The following is a 26,335-nucleotide window of genomic DNA, read 5'->3' as shown; positions in this document are numbered from 1 at the left end:
TTTTCGATTTAAAGCTTTCGTGACTGCAGGGATTCATCTTCTTGGTTTTTTCGGTAAAGTCACGTAGAAGGGAAGTAATAAAATAATAAAAATAAAACATAATAAAATAATTCTCACGACGTTTCGGCTACAACGCAAGCAGCCGTCTTCAGGTGAAGAATGAGACACTACCAAGCTAGGAGCTTATATATAAGCTGGGTTGGAGGTGGAAGAGCGCCTTAACAAAAAGAATGTGCATATGAAGAGGAATTTAGCATATTCATGGGAAATGCGTAGGAGGTGGGTGGGGGTGTTTCATAGTCATATTATGCCCATGCATTATGCAGGATCAACAGCACCAAGGGGGGTGCAGGGAGTAGCATTAACAAAGGAAAGGAATGTTAATAGTATGTAGCTGCAGTTACTAAACAACCACGTAGAAAACTAAAGTATAAACTACATAAAAAACTAAAGTATAAACTGCATAGCACCATCAGTATACTTACTATACTCTACAATAAGCTGAGTTACTAACAGCAAGTAATACATTACAATTCTATGTCGTAAAAATTATATAATATGTTTCCATCTAAACTTTATTCTCTTACATCACACGAGCATACACCGTACTATATACTGCCATAGATAAACCCAACATTAAATTATATACTGTATTGCTATAATATAACACTATGTATTATGTATTATTCTACTCACCCTAATGTGTATCACACTGCTATATGTTTACTATACAATTACGATACTATATATTACTTTGTACATTGTATTAAGCATATAAATGTTATACTGTTTGTTATTATACGCTGTACCATTGACCGTCGTGTCAATGGGTGAGTCGTGGGGGGAAAAACTTGCAGCGGAGCAAAGAATCCATTCCCTGCGGAAAATACAATGCCAGTGAGTGGAACGCGGTCTGAAAGTCACCGTAAACGTGAACACAATCAGTTAAGATCCGAAATGGTTTATTACGTCCTTCCAATGATTGCTAAGCCAGAATCCATCTTCTCGGTTAAAATTGTCTCTGTGTTTGTATATGTGGATCGCCTCATGGACGAATCTCTCATGATAGCCAGATGGCTTGCAGAGAACCTCTGTCTTGGAGAAGTCAATGTCATGTGAGCCCACTGAGTTGTAACAGTGATCTGCCACAGCTGAGGTGTTTGTCCTACCGTGTTTCAGGTCTGCTTTGTGTTCACGGATGCGGTCCGAGACATGTCGTTTGGTTTCCCCAATGTAACTGCTACCACAGAGGCAACTTAGTTTGTAGACGCCAGGGTACTGTATGTCTGGAACCACATCTTTTACAGACGGTACCAGATCACGGATTTTATGTACTGTGTTGAATCGGACCTGGATCTTGTGTTTAATCAGGATTTTGGAGATCTTTTTTGTGACCCCAGCAATGTAGGGTAAGGTGATGGTCTTGAAAGGCTCCTCAACCGGATCCTTCTTGATGGTTGGAGTGATGGCTTTGCGGATTGTGTAGTCGGAATAACCATTAGCCTTAAGAGCTTGGCGTACGTGTTTGAGTTCATTGGCAATGTGTTCCTGGTCGGAGATGCATTGGGCTCTATGATATAGAGTCTTGATGAGGGAATTCTTCTGGGATGGGTGGTGGTGGGAATCCGGTTTTAGGTAAGCATCCGTATGGGTGGCTTTCCTGTAGACAGAGTGGCTCATTGAACCATCAGGTCTCCTTTTGATTAGGACATCCAAAAAGGGTAGCTTGCCATCTTTTTCGACTTCCATGGTGAATCTGATGGCTGGGTGTATGGAATTGATGTGGTCGAGAAATTGGTCTAGAGTAGGCCTGCCATGTGGCCAGATGACAAAAGTGTCGTCTACGTACCTCTTCCATAAGGTCGGGCGTAGAGTGGCAGTCTGGATGGCGTCAGTCTCAAATTTCTCCATGAAGATCTTGGCTACAACCGGAGATAGGGGGGAGCCCATTGGGGTGCCCTCAGTTTGCTTGTAGAAAGTTCCATTCCAGGAGAAATTTGAGACTGACGCCATCCAGACTGCCACTCTACGCCCGACCGCCACTCTAAGTATGTATACTTCACCTGGAATGGAACTTTCTACAAGCAAACTGAGGGCACCCCAATGGGCTCCCCCCTATCTCCGGTTGTAGCCAACATCTTCATGGAGAAATTTGAGACTGACGCCATCCAGACTGCCACTCTACGCCCGACCTTATGGAAGAGGTACGTAGACAACACTTTTGTCATCTGGCCACATGGCAGGCCTACTCTAGACCAATTTCTCGACCACATCAATTCCATACACCCAGCCATCAGATTCACCATGGAAGTCGAAAAAAATGGCAAGCTACCCTTTTTGGATGTCCTAATCAAAAGGAGACCTGATGGTTCAATGAGCCACTCTGTCTACAGGAAAGCCACCCATACGGATGCTTATCTAAAACCGGATTCCCACCACCACCCATCCCAGAAGAATTCCCTCATCAAGACTCTATATCATAGAGCCCAATGCATCTCCGACCAGGAACACATTGCCAATGAACTCAAACACGTACGCCAAGCTCTTAAGGCTAATGGTTACTCCGACTACACAATCCGCAAAGCCATCACTCCAACCATCAAGAAGGATCCGGTTGAGGAGACTTTCAAGACCATCACCTTACCCTACATTGCTGGGGTCACAAAAAAGATCTCCAAAATCCTGATTAAACACAAGATCCAGGTCCGATTCAACACAGTACATAAAATCCGTGATCTGGTACCGTCTGTAAAAGATGTGGTTCCAGACATACAGTACCCTGGCGTCTACAAACTAAGTTGCCTCTGTGGTAGCAGTTACATTGGGGAAACCAAACGACATGTCTCGGACCGCATCCGTGAACACAAAGCAGACCTGAAACACGGTAGGACAAACACCTCAGCCGTGGCAGATCACTGTTACAACTCAGTGGGCTCACATGACATTGACTTCTCCAAGACAGAGGTTCTCTGCAAGCCATCTGGCTATTATGAGAGATTCGTTCATGAGGCGATCCACATATACAAACACAGAGACAATTTTAACCGAGAAGATGGATTCTGGCTTAGCAATCATTGGAAGGACGTAATAAACCATTTCGGATCTTAACTGATTGTGTTCACGTTTACGGTGACTTTCAGACCGCGTTCCACTCACTGGCATTGTATTTTCCGCAGGGAATGGATTCTTTGCTCCGCTGCAAGTTTTTCCCCCCACGACTCACCCATTGACACGACGGTCAATGGTACAGCGTATAATAACAAACAGTATAACATTTATATGCTTAATACAATGTACAAAGTAATATATAGTATCGTAATTGTATAGTAAACATATAGCAGTGTGATACACATTAGGGTGAGTAGAATAATACATAGTGTTATATTAAAATGTATAAGGTATAGGGTGGTTTATAGCAATACAGTATATAATTTAATGTTGGGTTTATCTATGGCAGTATATAGTACGGTGTATGCTCGTGTGATGTAGGAGAATAAAGTTTAGATGGAAGCATATTATATAATTTTTACGACGTAGAATTGTGATGTATTACTTGCTGTTAGTAACTCAGCTTATTGTAGAGTATAGTAAGTATACTGATGGTGCTATGTAGTTTATACTTTAGTTTTTTATGTAGTTTATACTTTAGTTTTCTACGTGGTTGTTTAGTAACTGCAGCTACATACTATTAACATTCCTTTCCTTTGTTAATGCTACTCCCTGCACCCCCCCTTGGTGCTGTTGATCCTGCATAATGCATGGGCATAATATGACTATGAAACACCCCCACCCACCTCCTACGCATTTCCCATGAATATGCTAAATTCCTCTTCATATGCACATTCTTTTTGTTAAGGCGCTCTTCCACCTCCAACCCAGCTTATATATAAGCTCCTAGCTTGGTAGTGTCTCATTCTTCACCTGGAGACGGCTGCTTGCGTTGTAGCCGAAACGTCGTGAGAATTATTTTATTATGTTTTATTTTTATTATTTTATTACTTCCCTTCTACGTGACTTTACCGAAAGAACCAAGAAGAGGTTATTTATTGCTGCATCCTTCACCAAGTTATCCTTCTGCTTCAAGTGCCATGAAGGTGATCACTTTGCTAACAAATATATTATCGTTCATGCCACTTTTCAGTAGGAGATATGGAGCACCTATTTATCAGTGTGGATTGATCAACATCAGTGACACATTCCTCTCTGTTTACTGGTGATCTAGACAAAGGCAGGCAGTTTGTTTGAGGACTTTAAAGGCCGAGGGTTGTGAATCATGGTGTCATTGTAGCTTTCAAAGCTGCCCCTCACTTTCAACAAGGCGTAGGATAGTTTTAGTGAGGATGATGCATTAAGGTAGCACAGTGCTCAAGTGTGCAGGAAAACAAGCAATACTTTGCAATACATATAAGCAACTCGACCTAGAAAACAAGAAAGCCGTGCAACAGTCATTGCATGTGTCCCTGTGACTCAAACACCTCACTCTACCTCTAGAAAGTTGCACAACCATCACTGGTGAGTGTTAACCTAACCTAACCTTTTCTCTAACCTAACCTTTTCTCCAGGAACATAACCTCCGCTATTTACATTGGTTATTACGGGAAAATATGTTTCACTTGACGTATTCTTAGGTCTTTCGGTAAAGCCACGTAGATATAAAAAAGAATACAATATCACGATGTTTCGATAGCAACACAAGCAATCATCTTCAGGTGAAAAAAGACGGGGAAATCTGCCGAGGCAGGCTGTTTATAAAGGTTTAGAGATGAGCGGGGCAGCTAATGTTAATGTAGGAGAGGTCTCCGTAACCTGCAGTAGGTCTACACCAATTAAAGAGCTGTTTACAAATGCTTTAGAGATGGGTGGGGCAGCTAATGCCAATGTGGAAGAGGTACTACGGAGCTGTGGGGGGTGGCCATTGTATTGTGAGAGATTAGCATGTCAATGTAAGAAATTTGCTTGTAAATGTAAGTTTAGCGAGAGCTCGGACAGCGCAGTGGCCACATGGAGGTGGAAAAGAGTTGAAAGCCGCTATTTACTAACACAGCTAATGGTGACTGTGTTAGTGAATGTAACTCAAGAGAGTCGAAAATAACTGTTAACATAGGTAGGTAAGATAGGAACATCACAGCCAGTTATGACTTTACCTGGTTAATAACGTCCTTCCAATGATTGCTCAGTTTGTACCCATCTTCTCGGTTTAAATTGTGTCTGTGTTTATATATCTGGATGGCTTCATTAACAAATCTTTGTTGATAGCCAGTGGGTTTGCAGAGTACCTTCGTCTTGCCAAAATCAATTTCGCATGTGCCCAAAGCGTTAAAACAATGATCAGCCACGGCCAAGGTATTGGTCCTACCGTGTTTCAGATCTGCCTTGTGTTCACGAACACGGTCCGAGACATGTCGCTTAGTTTCCCCAATGTAACTGCTGCCACAGATGCAGCTGAGTTTGTAGACACCGGGGTAATGCATTCCAGGGATCGCATCCTTCACAGAGGGGATCAAATCACGAATTTTATGTACTGTGTTGAATCGTACCTGGATCTTGTGTTTGCTCATGATTTTGTAAATATTTTTGGTGACCCCTGCTATGTATGGCAAGGTGATGGTTTTGATTGGGTCCTCAGATGGTTCTCTCCCCACAGTTTGGTTGATAGCTTTACGGATTGTGTACTCCGAATATCCATTCCTCTTGAGGGCTTGGTGTACGTGCTCTAGTTCACTGGCTTGGTGGTGATGGTCGGAAATACAACGAGCTTTGCGGTGTAGAGTTTTGATGAGGGAATTCTGCTGGGATGGATGGTAGTGGGAGTCAGGTTTTAGGTAAGCATCCGTATGGGTGGCTTTCCTGTAGACGTAGTGTACCATTGAGCCATCAGGTCCCTTTTCGATTAAAGCATCCAAGAATGGTAACTTGTCATTCTTTTCTACCTCCATGGTGAATTTGATAGCTAGGTGTATGGAATTGATGTGGTTGAAGAATTTGTCCAGAGCTGGTAGGCCATGTGGCCAGATGACGAACGTATCATCAACGTATCTCTTCCACAAGGAAGGATGTAGGATGGATGCCTGGATAGCATCTGTCTCAAATTTCTCCATTAAAACATTGGCTACAACTGGAGATAAGGGAGAACTCATAGGGGTACCTTCAACTTGTTTTTTGAATGTTCCATTCCAGGTAAAGTAAGTGTTGGTGAGGCAGTGTCTAACCAGGGCTGGCACATCAGCATTCAATCCTTGTTGGACCAAATATTCAATGATTGCAATGGTGTCAGGCACAGGAACTTGTGTAAACAAAGATACCACATCGAAACTGACAAGCAAATCACCTGGAAATAGTGAGATGTCCTTATTTGAAGATATCAAGTGGGCTGAGTTAAGTACAGCTGAAGTGGTCTTACCAGTGAATGGTTGCAAGGTCTCAGACAGAAATTGGGCCAGTTTGTAGGTGGGTGAGCCAATGGTGGAGACGGTAGGGCGGACTAATGTGCCTTCTTTACGGATTTTTGGTAAGCCATACAATCTGGGTGGTCTAGTAGCAGAGGGTTTTAAGGCAAGCCGCTTGGTTGGTTCGATTAAAGATGTCGAATCGGTGATGATGTTGTTGGTTTTTGTAACCAGGCAGTTGGTAGGATCTCTATTGATTTTTGTATAGCTGCCATCATTAGTAGGTCCTGAATTTTGTTATTGTATGTGGTTTTGTCCAAGATCACAGTGGCATTGCCCTTGTCGGCTGAGAGGATGACGATGTCATCTATCTTTTTTTAGTTGAGAGAGTTCAAGGCGCTCATCCTTGCTGATGTTGCTAATAGGTGTCTAACACAGCCACCGTTAGCTGTGTTAGTAAATGGCGGCTTGCCATTCTCTTCCACCTCCATGTGGCCACTGCACTGTCCGAGCTCTTGCCGAGCTTCAAATTTCTTACATTGACATGCTAATCTCTCACAATACAATGGCCACCCCCCACAGCTCCGTAGTACCTCTCCCACATTGGCATTAGCTGCCCCACCCATCTCTAAACCATTTGTAAACGGCTCTTTGATTGGTGTATACCTACTGCAGGTTACGGAGACCTCTCCTACATTAACATTAGCTGCCCGCCCATCTCTAAACCTTTATAAACAGCCTGCCTCGGCAGATTTCCCCTATTTTTTTCACCTGAAGATGATTGCTTGTTTTGCGATCGAAACGTCGTGATATTGTATTGTTTTTTCTATCTACATGGCTTTACTGAAAGACCCAAAAAGTCAAGATTCACTTCATGTTATTTCACTTAAACTAAAATTTTCCAGGAACACAAACCCGACGATGAGCGGGGAGTGATTGTACACCAGCTGGGCTCCCCACTGTGCTAACTTTTTGCGTTTTAGCTGCTCGGTGCTCTGGTCATTGTTATGAGCGCCACTCCTCTGCCCTCCGTTGTTGCTGAAAGGCGACTGCCTCCAACTATCCAGTAGCATTCTTCACTAACCTTGTCCACAGAGACCGATCTTGACACCGCTGGTACCAGTCATTGGCAAGTCTAATCAGCTCCACATCCTTCCGTACCACATCAGTCCATCTTTTCTATAGCCCGTGCTACACCAATTTAACCTGATCTATCCGGCCAAACAGAAGCTGCTTTGGCATGCGGTAGCTGGTCATGCGGGCTATATGACCCAGACAACATCGCCTCGCTTGACGGAGGAGCTCACTCATGGGACTGTGTCCAGATCTTTCAAGGATCTGTGAGCTCAAACAATTCAGTCTCGTTAAACCCAGGAATTATTGTAGGCAGGCCAGACTAAATATTTCAAACCAGTGCAGAAATTCCTTTAAATGGCTCCATGTTTCACAAGCATAGAAAGGGAGTGTGGTTGAGAACATCCAGAGCTTAATATGTTGCGACAGGCGAGGTAGCTTCCACACAGCATTACGCAGCTAATGAAAAGATAATGCTGCTAAAATGATTCAGAGCGAGAACTCATCTGCCAAACCGGAGCTAGTTATAAGCATACTGCCCAGATATGGAAACTTCTCCAATCTCCCATCTCTTAGCAGCATGATCCTGGTTCAGCAGTCACATCTCCAGCTCCTTTTTCAGAGTGGACAGCAATCACTAGCTCATACTCCGAGGGTACGGGTACGGTATCCTGGCTCGTTCAAATGGGATTTGACCAGGAGATGTGATAAATGCCTGTCCTCCCGGGGCCTCCAGCACAAGCTTAGATTGATATTTGTCACATGTTTTAGTGGTTATTTAGTTGAATGTGAAGGCGCCACAAGCCCCTTGCACTGTCCAGAGCCCTCCCCGTTTGCCGCTGCGATAGCTACGAGCACCGTGAGGGGAAGCACCAATTGGAATCGGTCCTCATGGCGTTTCCTCACAGCCACAATGCACATGTGCTCACAAACATATGCACACACATGCTCCTAGACATACGCACACATGCATACCACTCACAGACGTACAAAAGATAAATATCCCCCCAGTAGCCTTAACAGACTGCTGGTATGAAGTGCTGTTAGCGAGCACCTATGAAGGCCGGCATGGCACGAGGGGGTGGGTGGGAGACCGATCTTGACACCGCTGGTACCAGTCATCGGCAAACAGCTCCACATCCTGGTGGCTGGGCATACGGGCTACATGACCCAGCCAACGCAGCCTTGCCTGCCGGAGGAGCTCACCGATGGGACTTTGTTCACATCTTTAAAGGATTTGTGAGCTAATTCAGCCTGGTTAAACTCAGGATGAATCTTAGGCAGGCCAGCCTAAATGTTTCTAACCGGCAAAGATGTTCCATTCGGGGGGTCCACATTTCGCAAGCGTAGAGAAGGGAGGGAATGACTGTGGCCGAGAAGACCTGAAGCTTCGTGCGGAGCGACAGACCAGGTAGCTTCCAAACAGCGTTACGCAACCGATGAAAAGATAATGCCGTTCGACTGATTCGGAGTGAGACCTCTGCTGTTAAACCGGAGCCGGTCATGAGCACACTGCCCAGGTATGGGAAACTCTCCACTCTCTACATAACTGCCCTATCACCAATTGGGAGTTGTGGGGGTGGAGTGCCCGATGGTACAAAATACCCAGGCAGGTGCTTAGTTTTGGTGGGGCTGATGGTAAGGCCCCACCTCTTAGTGGCAAGCTCCAGGTTCAGCAGCAGCGCCTACAACTCCTCCTCTGAGTGAGCAGCAATTACCAGATCATCGGCATACATAACATGGTTGAGCAATAGGGAACCATCTCTTGACTTCACCCGGGCATCGATCAGCCTCCCATTGTATTTGTACCAGATGGAAATTCCTCCGGTACAGCTATTGAAGGCTTCATTCACGAACTACGTGGTCGAAATAGATGTTACATAATGTGGGAGCCAGAGGACATCCCTATCGCATCCCAAGGTGTACAGGGAATGGCTCCTACTCTCGGCCGCGTAGTTTTACCCAGGCCCTCTCACCATCATATGAAGGTCCTTAATGATCGTGAGCAGATGGTCAGGGACTCCAAAAGCACGAAGAACAACCCAGAGCCCAGGCCTACTGACCTACATCTCCAATAAAGCGGAGATGTAGGTCTTGTTGGAATTCCCTACACCTCTGCTGTAGCAGACGGACAGAAAATATGGCATCTGTGCAGGACCGTCCTTTCTTGAAACCGCATTGGGGCTCCGCAAGCCTCTCCTCAGTGTGCCTAGCAAGTCGATGCTGAATAATCCTTGCCAGGAGCTTTCCTGGCACACTGAAGAGTGAGATGCCCCTGTAGTTCCAGTCTGTGCGGTCCCCCTTCTTAAAGAGGGGGACTACCAGGGCATCCTTCCAGTCCAGCGGAACCCGTCCAGTGGTCCAGACTGTTGTTATGATGTCATGTAGGGCAGTTTGTGCACAAACGCTACCCTCCCTCAGCATTTCACTTGGGAGATCATCTCTGCCCGGTGCCTTTCCTGGTCTCAGACTCCGGATCGCCTTCAGTACTTCCTCAACAGATGGCACCTCAGCCAGCCACTCGCAGAGGGTGACTTCTTCCAATATTTGAGGCACCGCAGCCTCGGCTAGGTCATCACCACTTTATCCCAAGTTATTTTCCTGGCTGAGGGATGTCCCCTCCCCCAGGACCTCACACAAATGCGCAGCAAATCTGAAAACCTGTTCCTGGAGGTCAGAGATTGGATCACCGTTCCTTCCCCTAATGATGGTAATAGGTGTGGCGCTGCAGGTTACTTTTTTGATGGAATTAAAGAGCGATTTGTGATCGCAGGCCATTGAGGCAGACTCCATCTCCTCAGCAACCTGTGACCACCACCCATCCTTGCAGCACCTCACGGCTCTCCGAACCTCCGAGCGAAGGCTGCGGTAAGCCTCCTCATTCTCCGACGTGGGATGCTGTAGCCGATGAGAGTGGGCCTGTCGCTTTTTCTCAACCAGCTTGAACACCTCCTCTGTCAGCCAGGGTCTCTGGTGAGGTCTGGACCGTGTACCCAAAGCAGCCATTGCAGCTGCATGAGCCACAGTCCTAACCCTCGCCCATTTCCCCTCTACATCAGGAGGAGTGGGGGACGATGCCAACTCCAGCCGCAAGCGATGATTAAATTCTCACTTGCAACTTTCATCCGCTAGCTGAGACCATGCCACTAAGGGTTTGAATGGGGTCCTGGGTGTACACCCACCACTGGAGTAGAATAATGGCAGCGCATCTTCCAGATGACAAGTCGATGGCCAGTGGGCAGATCAGCTCCACTGGTGTCAAGGACATGGGCCCGCATCCGCTGTTCCATCACTATGTAGTCCAGCAGATGTTCTTGCTTGGACCCGGCATGCATCCATGATGTTGTGTGGATGCACCGATGCCGGAACAGCATGTTGGTAATTACAAACCCATGGGCTGCACAAAAATATAGCAGCCTCCTGTCGTTATTATTAAATTGATCTGGCCCATGCCTTCCAATCACTCCAGACCAGGTGCCAGCAGCATGACCAACTCGGGCATCGAAGTCACTCAACAAAATTACTATCCTGAGGGGCCACTTTAGCTAGCACCTGTGACAGGAGGTCATAGAAGGCATCTGAGTCATCGGCTTTGCCTGCATCCCTCCATGGATGTTCGTCTTCAGTGGGGGCATAAGTAACCACGACCACCACTCCTCGCCTCTGGTTCATAGGAAGGCGAGCCCAAAGTAGCCTGGGGCTTACAGCTTCCCACACCTCACCACCACGCTCCCACGCCCCCTTAATTATTTTGTTCAGAAGAAGAGCCACTCCCTGTTGTTTGGCAGTCTCCTGCCCCGAGAAGTGGACTGTCCACCCCTCATGGTGGCAGGAACCAGAGCCAGTTCACCGGACCTCCTGAATACCATAGAGATCCAGGCGGTACCGGTCCAGCTCCTGACAGAGAAGTGGCAGCCTCTCCTCCGCAGTGAGCTTTCGACCATTCCACGTGGCCACACGTCGTGGTTTTTTGTTGTTTCTGGAGGAGCCCCGAGGGTAAGGATTCAGTCTCCTGGCTCCGCCAAATGGGGTTTGGCCAGGTGACGTCATAGACGTCTGTCCCCCCGGGGCCTCCGGCACAAGCTTATTAATTTAAATTTTCCGTCGTGGTTTAGCGATAATTAATTGAAGCCCCTCGCACCCATCCAGAGCCCCATTTTGGCTGCTGTGGTGGCCACAAACGCCATGAGGGGAAAGGCCAATTGGAATTGGCCCTCCCCCCACAGCACTGCCCACGACAGCGTTGCCCGTCCGGCACCACGAGGAGGAAGGGGTTGTTTTGCCAGACACACACATACAGACACACATGCTTACAGATATATGCATACATGCTCAAATACTCACAGATGTATGCACACATGTTCACAGACGTCCACACACACACACACGCAAACACTCACAGACGTACGTACACTTACCGTGCTCGCACACACCATGCGCACACACTCGCAGATGTACGCACACACGCTCACAGACGAATGCTCACACGCTCACAGACGAATGCTCACACACACTGTGCTCACACACACTGCCCTCACATACACCGCACGCACATGTGCACACACTCACAGGCTTGTGTACATAGGCACTCATCAATATACGGTCACGCACACAATTAGACTGTCATATACATGCAATCACCAATGGACGTCCGTACTTCCAAGAGGAGTGGCTGTGCAGTGCTGTTGAGTCTGATGATCCCATGTCATTGTAGGGGCGGTGCCTGTTTGCTAGCGGAAGCCCCTTCGACCCGGTCACTCTGCCGGACGGTCGCATCTTCAGGCCTGGCCAGGGCAACAACGCGTACATCTTTCCTGGTGATGCGCTTCACACACACACTGCGCTCGCACACGAAGACAAATATCCCCAGTATAGACTTAACACTCTGTAGGATAAGTGCTGTTAGCAAGCACCTAATAAAGGCTGGCATGGTACATGAGGGGGTGGGTGGCTAGCACCATGCCCGACCGCTTTTGTCTCCCCAGTAGCGATGCTTATACACATCAGGTACTTATTTGAGGCTGAGTCGACCTAGAGAAGGCCCAGGACCGGTTAAGATAATCGTCATTGCTATTGGCTGTGAGCAGGAATCGAACTTGGGTGGAAGGGTTCATAGCACAGTATGCTGACTGCTGCGCCACCACTTCCCACACACACCAACAATAACCGCCATTCGCCACAAAGTGGTGGTGACATCACCACAGCGCTTGTGCCAGGTTATGTGCACTTTAAGGCCACTTGCAGTGTCGAATGCCTGCTGGCAGGAAGTCACCGGACAGACCCAAGTGACATGGGTTGACTGACTCAGATGACTGGCTGATGCACCACCTGTGCCCCCTCCTGTGCCAACTTGCTGTGTTTTAGCGACTCGGCACTCCGATTGTTGTGAGTATTGCTCCTCTGTCCTCCGTTGTTGCTGGAGGGCGACTGCCTCCAACTGCCCAGTAGCATCCTTAACGAGCCTTCTCCACAGAGGCGATCTTGACACCGCTGGTACCAGTCATCGGCAAGTCCATTTAACTCCACATCCTCTTGTACCACATCAATCTGTCTCCTCTCTAGACCATTCCTTGCCCATTTTTCCCTCTCTATCCAGCCAAAACAACTCTGTCTATTTAAGGCCACCCCACAGAGACGATCACCCCTCTCTGTACCTGTGTTGCCCGCTGTGTGTATCTTGGTGATATCTGTCTGCTTATATGTCTGTCTATAATTTTTTCTGGTTAGATTTTATGTCGCTATTTCATTATACCTGATGATGATTGCTTGTGTTGCAATCGAAACGTCGTATGTTATTATTTAATTTATTATTTTTTCTTTATACGTGACTTTACTCAGGTTTGCGCTGATACTGGCGACTACAGGGGATTCTACGAAGCCCTAAAAGTGGTATATGGCCCCTCGTACCAAATCCTGAGCCCCCTGCGGAGTGCAGACGGGAAAAAACTGCTCACTGAAAAGGACTCAATCCTGAACCGCTGGTCTGAGCACTTCTACACGCTCTTCAATGCTAGCCGCTCAGTCCAAGAACCAGCGATTGACCGCATCCCACAACAACCAGTGAAAACCGAACTGGATGTGGCACCAACATTACAAGAAACTGAGGAAGCCATTAAACAGCTGAAGAGTGGTAAAGCTGCAGGAGTTGATGGCATCCCTCCTGAAGTATGGAAGAACGGAGGCCCAGCACTGCACACCAAACTCCATGAATTCTTCGTCTGCTGCTGGGAGCAGGGTAAACTCCCTCAAGATCTCAAAGATGCAGTCATCATCACCCTGTACAAGAACAAAGGGGAGAAATCAGACTGTTCCAATTATCGTGGCATAACACTTCTGTCCGTCGCCGGCAAAATCCTCGCAAGAGTACTGCTGAATAGACTGGTACCCGCAATAGCTGAAGATCACCTCCCAGAGACCCAGTGTGGCTTTAGAGCCAACCGGGGAACCACAGACATGGTGTTTGTCCTGAGGCAGATTCAGGAAAAGTGCCGGGAGCAAAACAAAGCACTGTACGTCACCCTTGTGGACCTGACAAAAGCGTTTGACACCGTGAGCAGGCAGGGACTTTGGAAAATCCTGGACAAGCTAGGCTGCCCACCGAAGTTCCTCACCATGATCGTCCAGCTTCATGAAGACCAGCTTGGACAAGTCAGACATAGCAACAATCTCTCGCAGCCCTTCCCTATTGCAAACGGCGTGAAACAGGGCTGTGTTCTTGCTCCCACGCTGTTCACCATTTTGTTCAGCATGATGCTCCAGCAGGTCACAGAGGACCTCGACGACGCTGATGGCGTATACATCCGTTTTCGTCTCGACGGGAGCGTGTTCAACCTGAGGCGTTTGCAGGCCCACACAAAGACCATGGAGCAACTGATCAGGGAGCTGCTTTTTGCTGACGATGCCGCCCTCCTTGCTCATACAGAGGCAGCTATGCAGCGAATTACGTCCTGTTTCGCGAAAACAGCTCAGATCTTCGGCCTTGAAGTCAGCCTGAGGAAGACTGAAGTTCTTCATCAGTCCGCACCCCATGAGGAGCACCATCCACCAAGCATCTTCATTGAACAAACAGAACTGAAAGCTGTCCACCAGTTCAGCTACTTGGGGTGCGTCATCTCGTCTGACGCCAAGATCGACAACGAAGTCGACAACAGGCTGGCCAAGGCAAACAGTGCATTTGGCAGACTATACAAACGTGTCTGGAACAACAGAAACCTTAAAAGAGCCACAAAGATCAACGTCTACAAAGCTGTTGTGCTGACCACTCTCCTGTATGGCGCTGAGTCCTGGGTCACGTACCGTCGTCACCTGAGTCTCCTCGAGCGTTTCCATCAGCGCTGCCTCCGCACAATCTTCAATATTCACTGGAGTGACTTCGTCGCCAACACTGAAGTCCTCAAGTCAGCGAAGGTCATCAGCATCGAGGCCATGGTCCTCAAGACACAGCTTCGTTGGGCAGGGCACATCGCCAGGATGGAGAACCACCGCTTGCCTAAGATTGTGCTGTATGGGGAACTGTCCTCTGGCCATCGCGACATAGGGGCACCACGAAAGCGATACAAAGACTCCCTGAAGAAGTCCCTCACTGCTTGCTGCATCGATCACCGTCAGTGGGCAACACAAGCAGCTGATCGCAACTCCTGGCGGCACACAGTCCACCAGGCCACCTCCTTCTTCGAAGATACCCGCAGGGCCCGTATGGAGGACAAAAGGAGAAGGAGGAAGAACCATGATCCCTCAGCACCCATCCCAGATGAGACCTATACTTGCAGCTGTTGTGGCAGGACCTGCTTGTCCCGCATAGGCCTCTTCAGCCACCAGCGTGCCTGCAGAAGACGTGGATGTCCTTCCTAGATCTTCGTTCGCGAAGCCAAGCCATGATGATGATGATTGCTTGTGTTGCAATCGAAACGTCGTATGTTATTATTTAATTTATTATTTTTTCTTTATACGTGACTTTACCGAAAGAACCAAAGAATAAAACAAACGCTGTTTAGGCATGCGGTGACTGCACATGCGGGCTACATGACCCAGCCAATGCAGCCTTGCCTGCCGGAGGAGCTCACGAATGGGACTTTGTCCAGATGTCTCCAGGATTTGTGAGCTCCTCACACAATCCAACTTGGTTAAACTCAGGATGGATCATAGGCAGGCCAGCCTAAATGTTTTTAACCGGCAAATCTGTTCCATTAGGGGGTCCATGTTTCGCAGGTATCGAGAAGGGAGGGCATGACCATGGCCGAAGCTTCGTGTGGAACGATAGACCAGGTAGCTTCCACACAGCATTACGCAACCGATGAAAAGATAATGCCACTTGACTAATTTTGGAGTGAGACCTCTGCTGTAAAACAGGAGCCAGTCATGACACACAGCCCATGTATGGATAACTCTCCACTCTCTCCGCAACTGTGGCTGATAGTAAGGCCCCACCTCTTAGTGGCACGCTCCAGGTTCAGCAGCAGCACCTCCAACTCCTCCTCTGAGTGAGCAGAAATCACTCGATCATTAGCATACGTAACATGGTTGACCAATAGGGAGCCATCCCTTGACTGCACTCGGACATCAATCAGCCTCCCATTGTATCTGTACCAGATGGAAATTCCTCCGGTACAGCGATCGAAGGCTTTACGAACTACGTGATCGAATTTTTTAAAAAATAATGTGGGGGCCAGAGGACATCCCTGTCGCACCCCAAGTTGAACAGAGAATGGCTCCGACTTACAGACATGTAGCTTTACCTGGTCCTGCTCTCCATCATGAAGGTCCTTAATGATTGTGAGCAGACAGTCAGGGACTCCGAAAGCACAAAGAACAACCCAGAGTCTAGGCCTATTGATGGTATCATAGGCCTTGACCAGGTCCATAAAGCAGAGATGTAGGTCTTATTGGAATTCCGTACATCTCTGCTGTAGCAGACGGACAGAATATATGGCGTATGTGCATGACTGCCCTGGCCTGAAACCACATTGGAGTTCCGCAAGTCTCTTTTCAGCGTGCCTGGCAAGGCGATGCTGAATCATCCTTGCCAGGACCTTTTCCGGCTCACTGAGGAGGGAGATGCCCCTGTAATTGTTACAGTCTGGGCAGGTTTCCCTTCTTAAAGAGGGGGACCACTCGGGCATCCTTCCAATCCTACAGAACCCTATCAGTGGTCCAGACAGTTATTTTCTTGGTTCTTTCGGTAAAGTCACGTAGAAGGGAAATAATAAACATAAAACATAAAATAATTCTCGCGACGTTTCAGGCCACAACGCAAGCAGCCGTCCTCAGGTGAAGACCAGGTCTGTCGGGGAGACAGCATCTGAATGAAACACCACCACGCTTGGAGCGTATATTTAAGCTGAGTTGGAAGAGCCTTGACAAAAGAATTTGCATATCAAGAGGAATTTAGCATATTTATGGGAAATGCAGATATGTGATTAGTACTACTTGTGAAATGCTTAGGAGGTGGGTGGGGGGTTTCAAAGTCATATTATGCCCGTGCATTATGCAGGATTAGCAGCATCAAAGGGAGGGGGTATGGGTAGCATTAATAAAGGGAAGGAATGTTAATAGTATGTAGCTGCAGTAACTAAACAACCAAGTAAAAAACTAAAGTATAAACTGCATAGTATCATCAGTATACTAAATATACTCTTCAATAAGCTGAGCTACTAACAGTAAGTAATACATTACAATTCTATGTCGCAAAAATATACTATGCTTCCAGCTAAACTTTTTTCCTTACATCACATGGGCCTACCCCGTACTATATGCTGCCATAGACAAACCCAACATTAAATTATATACTGTATTACTATAAACAAAAAAAAATTCAGACAGTTATTGCGATGACATATAAGGCAGTCTGCACATAAACGTCACCCTCCCTCAGCAGTTCGCTTGGAAGATGATCTCTGTCCGGTGCTTTTCCTCGTCTCAGATTCTGGATCGCCTTTCGTACTTCCTCAACAGATGGCACTTCAGCCAGCCACTCACAGGGGGTGAAATTTTTTTTCAATATTTAAGGCACCGTAGCCTCTGCAGGATCATTCCCACTTTTCCCCATGATGTTTTATGGGCTGAGGGATTTCCCCTCCCCCAAAACCTCACAGAAATGCTCCGCAAACCTGCAAAGTTGTTCCTAGGGGTCAGAAATCGCATCACCTGTCTTTCCCATAAGAATGGTGATAGGTGTGGCGCTGCAGGTGACTTTTTTATGGAATTAAAGAGTGGTTTGGGATCGCGGGCTACTGAGGCAGATTACATCTTCTCAGCAACCCCCGACCACCACTCATTCTTGCAGCGCTGCTTGGCTCTCCGAACCTCCGAGTGAAGGCTGCGGTAAGCCTAATTTTCTGATGTAGGATGCTGTAGACTGGGAGTGGACCTGTCGCTTTTTCTCAGCCAGCCAGAATACCTCCTCAATCAGCTCGGGTCTCTGGGGAAATTTGGACTGTGTACCCAAAACAGCCATTGCAGATGCATGAACCACAGTCCTAAACCTCACTCATTTCCCCTCGGTATTCAGGAGGAGGGGGTGACGATGCCAACTCCAGCTGCACGCAATGATGAAATTCTTGCTTGCAACTTTCATCAGCTAGCTGAGACCAGGCCACTGTGGGTTTGAATAGGGTCCTAGAAGGACACTCAACACCGGAGTGGAACAATGGCAGGCACATCTTACAGATGACTAGCCGATGGTCAGTGGCAGATCAGCTCCATGGTAGGTCTTGGTGTCTTGTCATCTGCTGTTCCATCACGACATAGTCTCGCAAATGTTTTTGCTTGGACCCAGTGTGCATCCATGATGTTGTGTGGATGGACCGATGCTGGAACAGTGTGTTTGTAATTACAAGCCCATGGTTCTGCACAGAAGTCTAGCATTAAAGTCACCCAAAATTATGACTATCCCGTGGGGCCACTTGAGTTAGCACCTGTGACAGAAGGTCATATCAGGCATCTAACTCATCGGCCTTGTGTGCATCCATCCTCTGATCTTCATCTTTGGTGGGAACATATGTAACTTCCACCATTTCTCACCTCCCACTAATGGGGAGGCTAGTCGACAGTAGCCTGGCGCTTACAGCTTCTCACACCACACCTCAACGCTATGCTCCCACGCCCCCTTTATTATTTTGTTCCTAAGAATAGCCACTCCTTGTTGTTTGGCAGTCTCCTGCCCCGATTAGAGAATTGTCTACCCTTCATGGTGACTGGAGCCAGAGCCAGTCCACTGGACCTCCTGAATACTGCAAAGCTCCAGGCAGTATCGGTCCCGCTCCTGACAGAGGAGTGACATCCTCTTACACACGTAGTGCTGAACTTTACGTGAACAACTTCTTCCTTTTCTGTCGACACTTTATTTGTCCAACACAGCACATTTCGCCACCGTCCTTTAACGCGTTCTCCGCTCGCTTGCCGCGCTTCGCCGGCCTCGCTCGCTCCGTTCCTCCCTCTCTCTCTCCGTCTCTCCCGACTCCCTTCTCTGCTTCCCCGTCCCACTCCAGCCGTCGCTCTCTCTCGGCTTATCTGTCTCACTCCAACTGTCGCTCTCGTTCGGCTTCTCCGTCTCACTCCGACTATCTCTCTCGTTCGGCTTCTCCGTCTGTCCGACTATCTCTCTCGTTCAGCTTCTCCCTCTCTACTACTACCCTATACTTCTTCTCCACTGCTACTCTATGCTTCTTCTTCTACTCCACTGCTACCCTACACTTCTTCTCCACTGCTACTCTATGCTTCTTCTCCACTGCTACTCTATGCTTCTTCTTCTTCTGCTCCGACCGACTCCGTCCAGCTCCCAGCACAACTCCCCCTCTTGCTCTGACGCACCTCTATTTATCCCCCTCCTCATTCATTCCCAATTAATTAGTTGGCATCCCCCCTAACGCCCCGCACCCCCGGCCCCCCTGCCACCTGTCTCCATTCTCAGACTTTGAGGCGCCACCTTGTATTCAACAACAACTGGCCAATCACTGCCCTGCATCCATAATTGCCTAACGGGCCGTCTCCGACTCACTCGTTGGCCCCCAGCAACAGCAGCATGTCCCGATCCGACCCCACTGTTCCCAACCCACACGTGTGTATAATTACCCCCCTTGGCGCGCGTTAAACTACTACACACACACACTGCAGCACACACATACAACCCATGCTCACACTTTTTATGCTAAAACACATTGTATGTGTGTGTGTGTAACGTCGTGTGTGCACGTGCCTGTGTGTGTATGTGTGCATGCATTGCTGTACGTGTATGTGTATGCGTCCGTTTATGTGCGTGTACGTGTGTGCCCTTGGCAGGCGTGGCCCTGGCCGTGATTCTTTGCGGCGTGCGCCACATTAAGGACAAGGTGTTCCTCGAGGCGGCCAAGGTATTGTCACCTTCACCTGCACGTAGCCCCCGTCCGCGCGCTGCCCTCACCTACATCCATGTGTCACCCACATCGGGTGTTCAAGAGAGACTTCCTCCCGGCCCTCCCCCCCGCAGACTCTGGCTGAGCAGGTGACCGAGGAGTCACTGAGCCAAGGTCTCCTGTATCCGCCCCTCTCCGACATCCAAGAGGTGTCCATCAACATCGCCGTCAAGGTGCTGCATCCACTCCTTTCCCCGCTTGCCCTGTGTGTGTGCATGTTATGTGCATGCTATGTGCATGTTATGTACATTTTATGTGCATGTTATGTGCATGTTATGTGCATGGTCTGTGCATGTGTGTGTGGTGTGTACGCTGCATGCATATGTCTGTGTAAATGTATACATGACCGGAAAAACAACCCCCACCTCCTCGGTGCTTGCGGCTCGGGAGCACTGTGGTGACTTTTGAGCAATGCCATTGGGGGGGAAGGCCGATTCTGTCCTCTAATTCCCCTCATGTTGTTCGGAGCCGATATAGCGGACTTGTGCAAGGGGCTGGCAACTTCTCTACTTTCAATTCAAGTACCACTAAACCACGAATAAAAGATCAAAACAAGCTTGTGTCGGAGGTCCCGGTGGAACAGGCATCTGACGTCTCCTGGCCAAACTCCATTATCAGAGCCAGATCACTGGACCCTCACCATTGGAGTTCCTTTAAAACTGCAGGAAACTACTGAGGTCCGCCAAATGGAATTTCTGAATTCTTACTGCGGAGGAGAGGTTTCCATTCCTCTGTCGGGAGCTGGACCGGTACCGCCTGGACATCTGTGGAATACAGGAGGTCCAGTAGACTGGTTCTGTTTCCAGTCATCATGAGGGGTAGAGAGTCCTCCACTCAGGGCAGGAAACCACCAAACAACAGGGAGTGGCTCTTTTTCTGAACCAAATAATGAAGGGGGCGTGGGTGCGTGGTGGTGAGGTGTTTGAATCTGAGTTCTAGGCTACTGTGGACTCGGGAGGCGAGAAATGGTGATCGGTGGCTTACGCTGCCACTGAAAATGAACATCAGTAGAGAGATGCAGGCAAAGCTGATGCGTCTGATTCCTTCTATGACCTCTTGTCAAAGGTGGTAGCTAATGTGGCCCTCGAGATAGTCGTCCAGTTGGGTGACTCAATGCATGAGTGGGTCAATAACGCAGGAACCTGGGCTGCAGTGATTGGAAGGCAATGACCAAATCAGCTCAATAACAACGACAGGAGGCTGCTATATTTTTGTGCAGCCCTTGGGTTTGTATGGGTTTTTAATCACCAACACGCTGTTCCGACATCCATACAACGTCATGAATGCACACTGGGTTCAAGCAAGAACACCTGCTGGACTATTTAGTGACGGAACAGTGAATGCGGGCCCATATCCTTGACACCAGCACCTCCCGTTGAGCTGATATGCCCAGGCCATCAGCTTGTCACCTGTAAAATGTGGCTGCCATTCTTTCAATATGGTGGTGGGCATCCACCTCAGACCCATTCAAAATCACAATAGCCTGGTCTCGCCTAGCTCATGAAGGTTGTAAGCGATAATATCATCATCGCTTGCAGGTGGAGTTGGCATCTTCCTCCCCTCCTCCTGATGCCGAGGGGAAATGGATGAGGTTCAGTACTGGCAAGTTTAGAAAAAGTGACAGGCCCACTTACACCATCTACAGCATCTTACGTTGGAAAATGAGGGGACTTACCGCAGCCTTTACTCGGAGGTTCTGAGAGCCGTGCAGTACTGCATAGAGAAAAAACTGTCGATCCAATCTCCAACCCACAAGGTCAGATATGCAGGTTTACTAAGCATTTCCGCTGTTGGGGAGTTGGAGGCAGTTGCCGTCCAGCAACAATGGAGGGTAGAGGGGGGACGCTCACAACAACGAGTGGAGCGCTGGGCGGCTAAAAAAAGTTGGCAGAGTGGGTAAAATAGTTGGTGCATCTGCCAGTCATCTCAGTCGGTCAACCAATGGCACCTGGGTCTGTTTTGTGACCTCTTGCCAGCAGGTCTTTGACACTTCACGTGACCTCAAAGTGAACCTAGCATGGCACAAGCGCCGTGGTGACGTCACCACCATTTACTGGTGAATGGCGGTTGTTGTGTTTTGTTTGAGATATGAATGTTTGGGTGTATGTGTGTATGCTGTGTGCATGTTGTGTGTGTATTGTGTCTGCATGTTTTGTATGTTTGCGCTACATATGTGCGTGTGTCTTGTGTGTACGCAATGTGTGCGTGTATTACGTACCATGTTGCGTGTGCGTTGTGTGTGCTGTTTGTGTATGTGTTGCGTGTGCACGTGTTCTGTCGTGCATTCTTCCCACCGCGTGTCCCACGTGCCCGCGCGGGCCCCCCTACTTGCGCCGACCCTGTCGCCCTCTCCTACCGCCCTCCCCTGCCCACCAGGTGTCCCAGTTCGTCTACGCCAACAACATGGCGTTCCACTACCCGGAGCCGCACGACAAGGACGCATACGTGCGCTCCAAGCTCTACACCACGGAGTACGATTCCTTCCTGCCCGACATCTACGACTGGCCCACGTCCCCGCGCACGCCCAAACTCAACTAGGTGCCACGCTCCAGTGGCACGTACGCACGTATATACGGGCCCAGCGGCCCCTGCGTGTGGCACGGTTGCAGCAACGACGCTGCATCTGGGACGGGTGCCTCAGTGAGACGACTGTGACGCTGAGGGCGGCCTTTTGAATCAACGGGGCCTGAGCCCAGTACAGCCCCATATACACCCATACACCCCCGTATACACCCGTACACACCTGTATACACCCACACACGGCTGTGAACGGCGATGTACGGATGTGTACAGGTTGTACACATCAGTACATAGCCATTCACACCCGTACACTCCCGTTAACACCATGACACACCTGTACACACAATGACACACTCCTGCTCCCACACACCTTGACACACTCCTGCTCCCACACACCCTGATACACTTCTGCTCCCACACACCTTGACACACTCCTGCTCCCACATACACACCGGTACACACTCCTACTCCCTCACTTACCCATAAACATCCTGATACACGCCTGCTTCCTCACATGGACACAGATAAACCATACACACCCATGTATCCTTAATCACACACTTATACGTCCCTACATACTCAGAGATCCTTACGTACGCACACACTCTTTGACGCACCTTTACACATTTGCACCAGGGACCTACAACCGACCTCTGAGGAGGGGGTCGCTAGGCACACCCCCCCCCCCCCCCATGCCTTCACCTCGGTGTTCGTAGCGTTTCTTGTCTGGCAGAGGTTCTCGCGGTGTCGATGAATGTAGAACTCCCCACGCCCCCCACCCCCCAGGTATTTATGAAGCCGCGTGCCGTACACTCGCTCAGCCTTCATGTCGACGTCCATGTCCATTTCTGGGTTTTTTTGCTGCTGCGTTCGTGAGACTAATAAAGCGCAGGAGCACTGGGTGCTTATGTCCATGCTGGCGGTGAAAGTGGTGGTGGCAATTATAGGCGGTGATGGTGGCAATGGAGGTGGTAGCAGTAATTATGGAGGTGATGGTGATTATTGAGGTAAAGGCAGTTAGGGTGATGATGGAGGTGGTGGCATTAAGGGAGGCAATGGCAGTGATGAAAATAAGTAATATTTTCTTTTTTAAATTTAAAAACACGCTTTAATTAAATGTACCGTACTAATCATGGAAGAACTCCACAACTCCAGGAAGTGTCCCCGAAGCTTGGCATGACGTAAGGAACCGTGGTGATTTACAGCCAACGTCAGTTGACCGTGGACAATTAGACCCAAGCCGAAACATAACATATAAAAGAAAACGTTTAAAATGTGTTTTTTATGATAGAATATAGTATTGTCATCAGTATGACGTAAGTATACCAAGTCGATACCACATTGGGAAGTGGGTAAATTTTGAGTTACAAGATTTGAGGATACAACGAAAACAACAACAGACCGTGAGTTAAAAGAAAGCGTGTAATATAAATCAACTTGGGATGTACATCAACTAAACCAAGCATACATTATTAACCTGTTAAAATGGAATGTAACTCAAGGGAAGAAAGGGGCAGGAAAGAATGGAAGGGGCTGGGCCCACAGAGCTGCACGGCCCTCAAGGTGCTGGGAGAATAACTTAGCCACGCTGGGCCGTATGCCTCACACATGCTCACTCACATCAGTGACCATGAGACGTTAATCCCCGAGTTGGAGAACTGCAACATTTGCTGCTCCGTAGATGTTACATTGATTGCCTCGGGCATGGAGGCCGCTGCAGGAGTGGAATTTTCCGCAGGCTTGGGGGGCCTTCGCAGGCTTGGAGGCCTTCGCAGGCTTGGAGGCCTTCATAAGCTTAGGGGCCTTCGCAAGCTTGGGGGGCCTTTCGCAAGGTTGGAGGCAGCCGCAAGGTTGAAAGCCACCACAGGGTTTGAGGCTGTTGCAGGGTTGGAAGCCAACTCAGGCATTTCGTTCAGCGCGGTTGAGGTTACAGTCAGCTGCAGTAGCTGCTGACCATCCTGATGGTGATAATAAAATTGGTGGTGGTGATGGTGATCATGGCGACGATGGCAATTATGAAGGTGATAATGGTTGTGGTAAATAATGATGGAAGTGGCAACTAACGGATGGAACGCATCCAATAGATGTCCACCGAGGAGATGGAATTATGCAATCAGCTGCTGTGCTGGTATGAGGTGGATTATCACATCCAAAGATCAAATCAAATAGCAGTGGCTTGAGGAGAGCTTCATCCAGCAGTGGATTGCACATCGCTGGTAATGGTGAACTGTTTCAAGAGCGTTTCAATGGTTGTATTTGGCAAACGAACTTATGATTATTAATATTTATGAATGTGTGGGTAAACCAGAATGTTTGGAAACATGAATCTCGAAAGGAGGTGAGAAGGTGTGAGGGAAGGCATCTGTGGGCACTCACCAACTTCTTGAGAGTAGGTAACCGTATTTGCACGGCGCTGTTGAAACACGCACACATGCACGCAGTGAGAAATGGGACACGAGCACAGGGCGATTGCACTAACTGGCACCGTCCTTGCTACCAAACCCCCCAAAGGTCCTCATTTCCTCTGTGCCTTTACACAATCCTCTGCTGCCAAGTTAAACCTAAGAGCCTTGCAGCTTGACTCAAGACAACATTTGGTCCATGGTCCAGTACAATTATACAATGAAAGAAAACGTATGTGATGGACGCTTTGCAGCACGTTGGAAGTGAACTATTTTAAGCACGTTATTTAATACCACTTAACCAACATTGTCTTCAAGCAATAAGTTGCAAGAACAGTATATAATCTATAAAACCACTGAGTTGTTAGCCTTTGTGCCTCCAATTCTATAGTTAAAAGTATTTCATTGAGACAATCAGAGACCCCGTGCCAGGATGAGTGGTCGTTTCACTTAGATCAGAGCGATGGATTTGTGAGCGCCTTTTCGTGCACTCAATTTCACACATGCAAGCTGGCACATCCAACAATGGCGCGGCCGGGTAACGGAAAAACTAAGTTTCCCGTCCAACAGATAGCATCGAAACACACGCCGCTTACTTCCTGGACTACCATGACAGGTCAACAAACAACCATTTCTATTTTGCCTGTGCAGGCCAGTGGATGGCGTCGGCGAGCAAGTGAATGCGTGATGTTGCACGAGTGGAGAGGAGACCGGGTCATGGGGGAGGCACGGAGAGGTGGTACCTGATGTCAGCATCTTGGTTTTCGAAGCGGTGGCATGACCAGCTCCTCCAGCTTGAATTTCTTCAGCTGCTCCAGGATCCCTACGTGTTTGAGCTGTGCAGCACAGGAGCGCCGTTTGCAAACAATTAGGGTCATGGACGGCAGCGGAGCACCACTTAAGGCAGGAATAATTATTTACAGGCATGGTTTATGTCAAGCTTCGCAGAACATGTTTTTCGTCTTTAGACATACTTAATCAGTGGGATGAGTATAGAGACAAAATGCGCTTGTGTCCTCGTGTTCTTGCCAATTCACCTCGAAGCGACCGAGGGAAAGAAGATCGAATGCCCCTATGAGGATAGCCTGGTAAATTTTAGAGAGAGAAATAGTTTGAGATTACAATTTAGTAAACTTTTGGAAATGTAATGTAATGCAACACAGAGAGTCGGCTAACACACAGTTAACACATAGCCTGGTTGATTACGATCTCCAAAGATTGCTAAAATTGGAATTTAAGTGTGAAATTTGACTAACAGAGACAGAGAGGTGTGGAAATCCAACCCGAAGCGTCTGGGGGGAGAGAAATAGAGCGAATGGACCTCTGAGAGCCTGGTAAATTTTTGAGAGAGAAATAGGCCGTTTGAGAAAACAAACTTATTAAAAAAAATTGGAAATGTAATGCAATGCAAGAGTCGGCTAACACAGTTAACGCATAGCTGGGCTAATTACGATCTCCAGTTAAGTGTGAAATTTGACAGAGAGAGAAAACAACTTACACCCTCCCCGTACAGGTGGTTCAAACTTGATTCGAAGCTTTCGTGACTGCAGGAATTACTCTTTGG

The 26,335-nt window shown here is 48.3% G+C and overlaps 1 protein-coding gene across 1 annotated transcript in view; it reads left to right on the top strand.

Annotated features, from left to right (window-relative positions):
• LOC133355199 (NAD-dependent malic enzyme, mitochondrial-like) overlaps positions 1 to 23,277 on the top strand; it is a 75,024-nt gene extending 51,747 nt beyond the window's left edge. Inside the window, exons 13-16 of the mRNA XM_061572559.1 lie at positions 12,175 to 12,277; positions 19,737 to 19,807; positions 19,924 to 20,022; positions 22,226 to 23,277. Of these exons, the coding sequence (XP_061428543.1) occupies positions 12,175 to 12,277; positions 19,737 to 19,807; positions 19,924 to 20,022; positions 22,226 to 22,387 (435 nt within the window). The 3' untranslated portion in view covers positions 22,388 to 23,277. The remainder of the gene's footprint in view (positions 1 to 12,174; positions 12,278 to 19,736; positions 19,808 to 19,923; positions 20,023 to 22,225) is intronic.
• The last annotated feature ends 3,058 nt before the right edge of the window (positions 23,278 to 26,335 follow it).

Source organism: Lethenteron reissneri, chromosome 50, assembly GCF_015708825.2.
Source record: "Lethenteron reissneri isolate LAM-NWPU_2019-01 chromosome 50, ASM1570882v1, whole genome shotgun sequence".
Taxonomy (NCBI): Eukaryota; Metazoa; Chordata; class Hyperoartia; order Petromyzontiformes; family Petromyzontidae; genus Lethenteron; species Lethenteron reissneri.
This window is presented reverse-complemented; position numbering and strand designations above follow the sequence as displayed.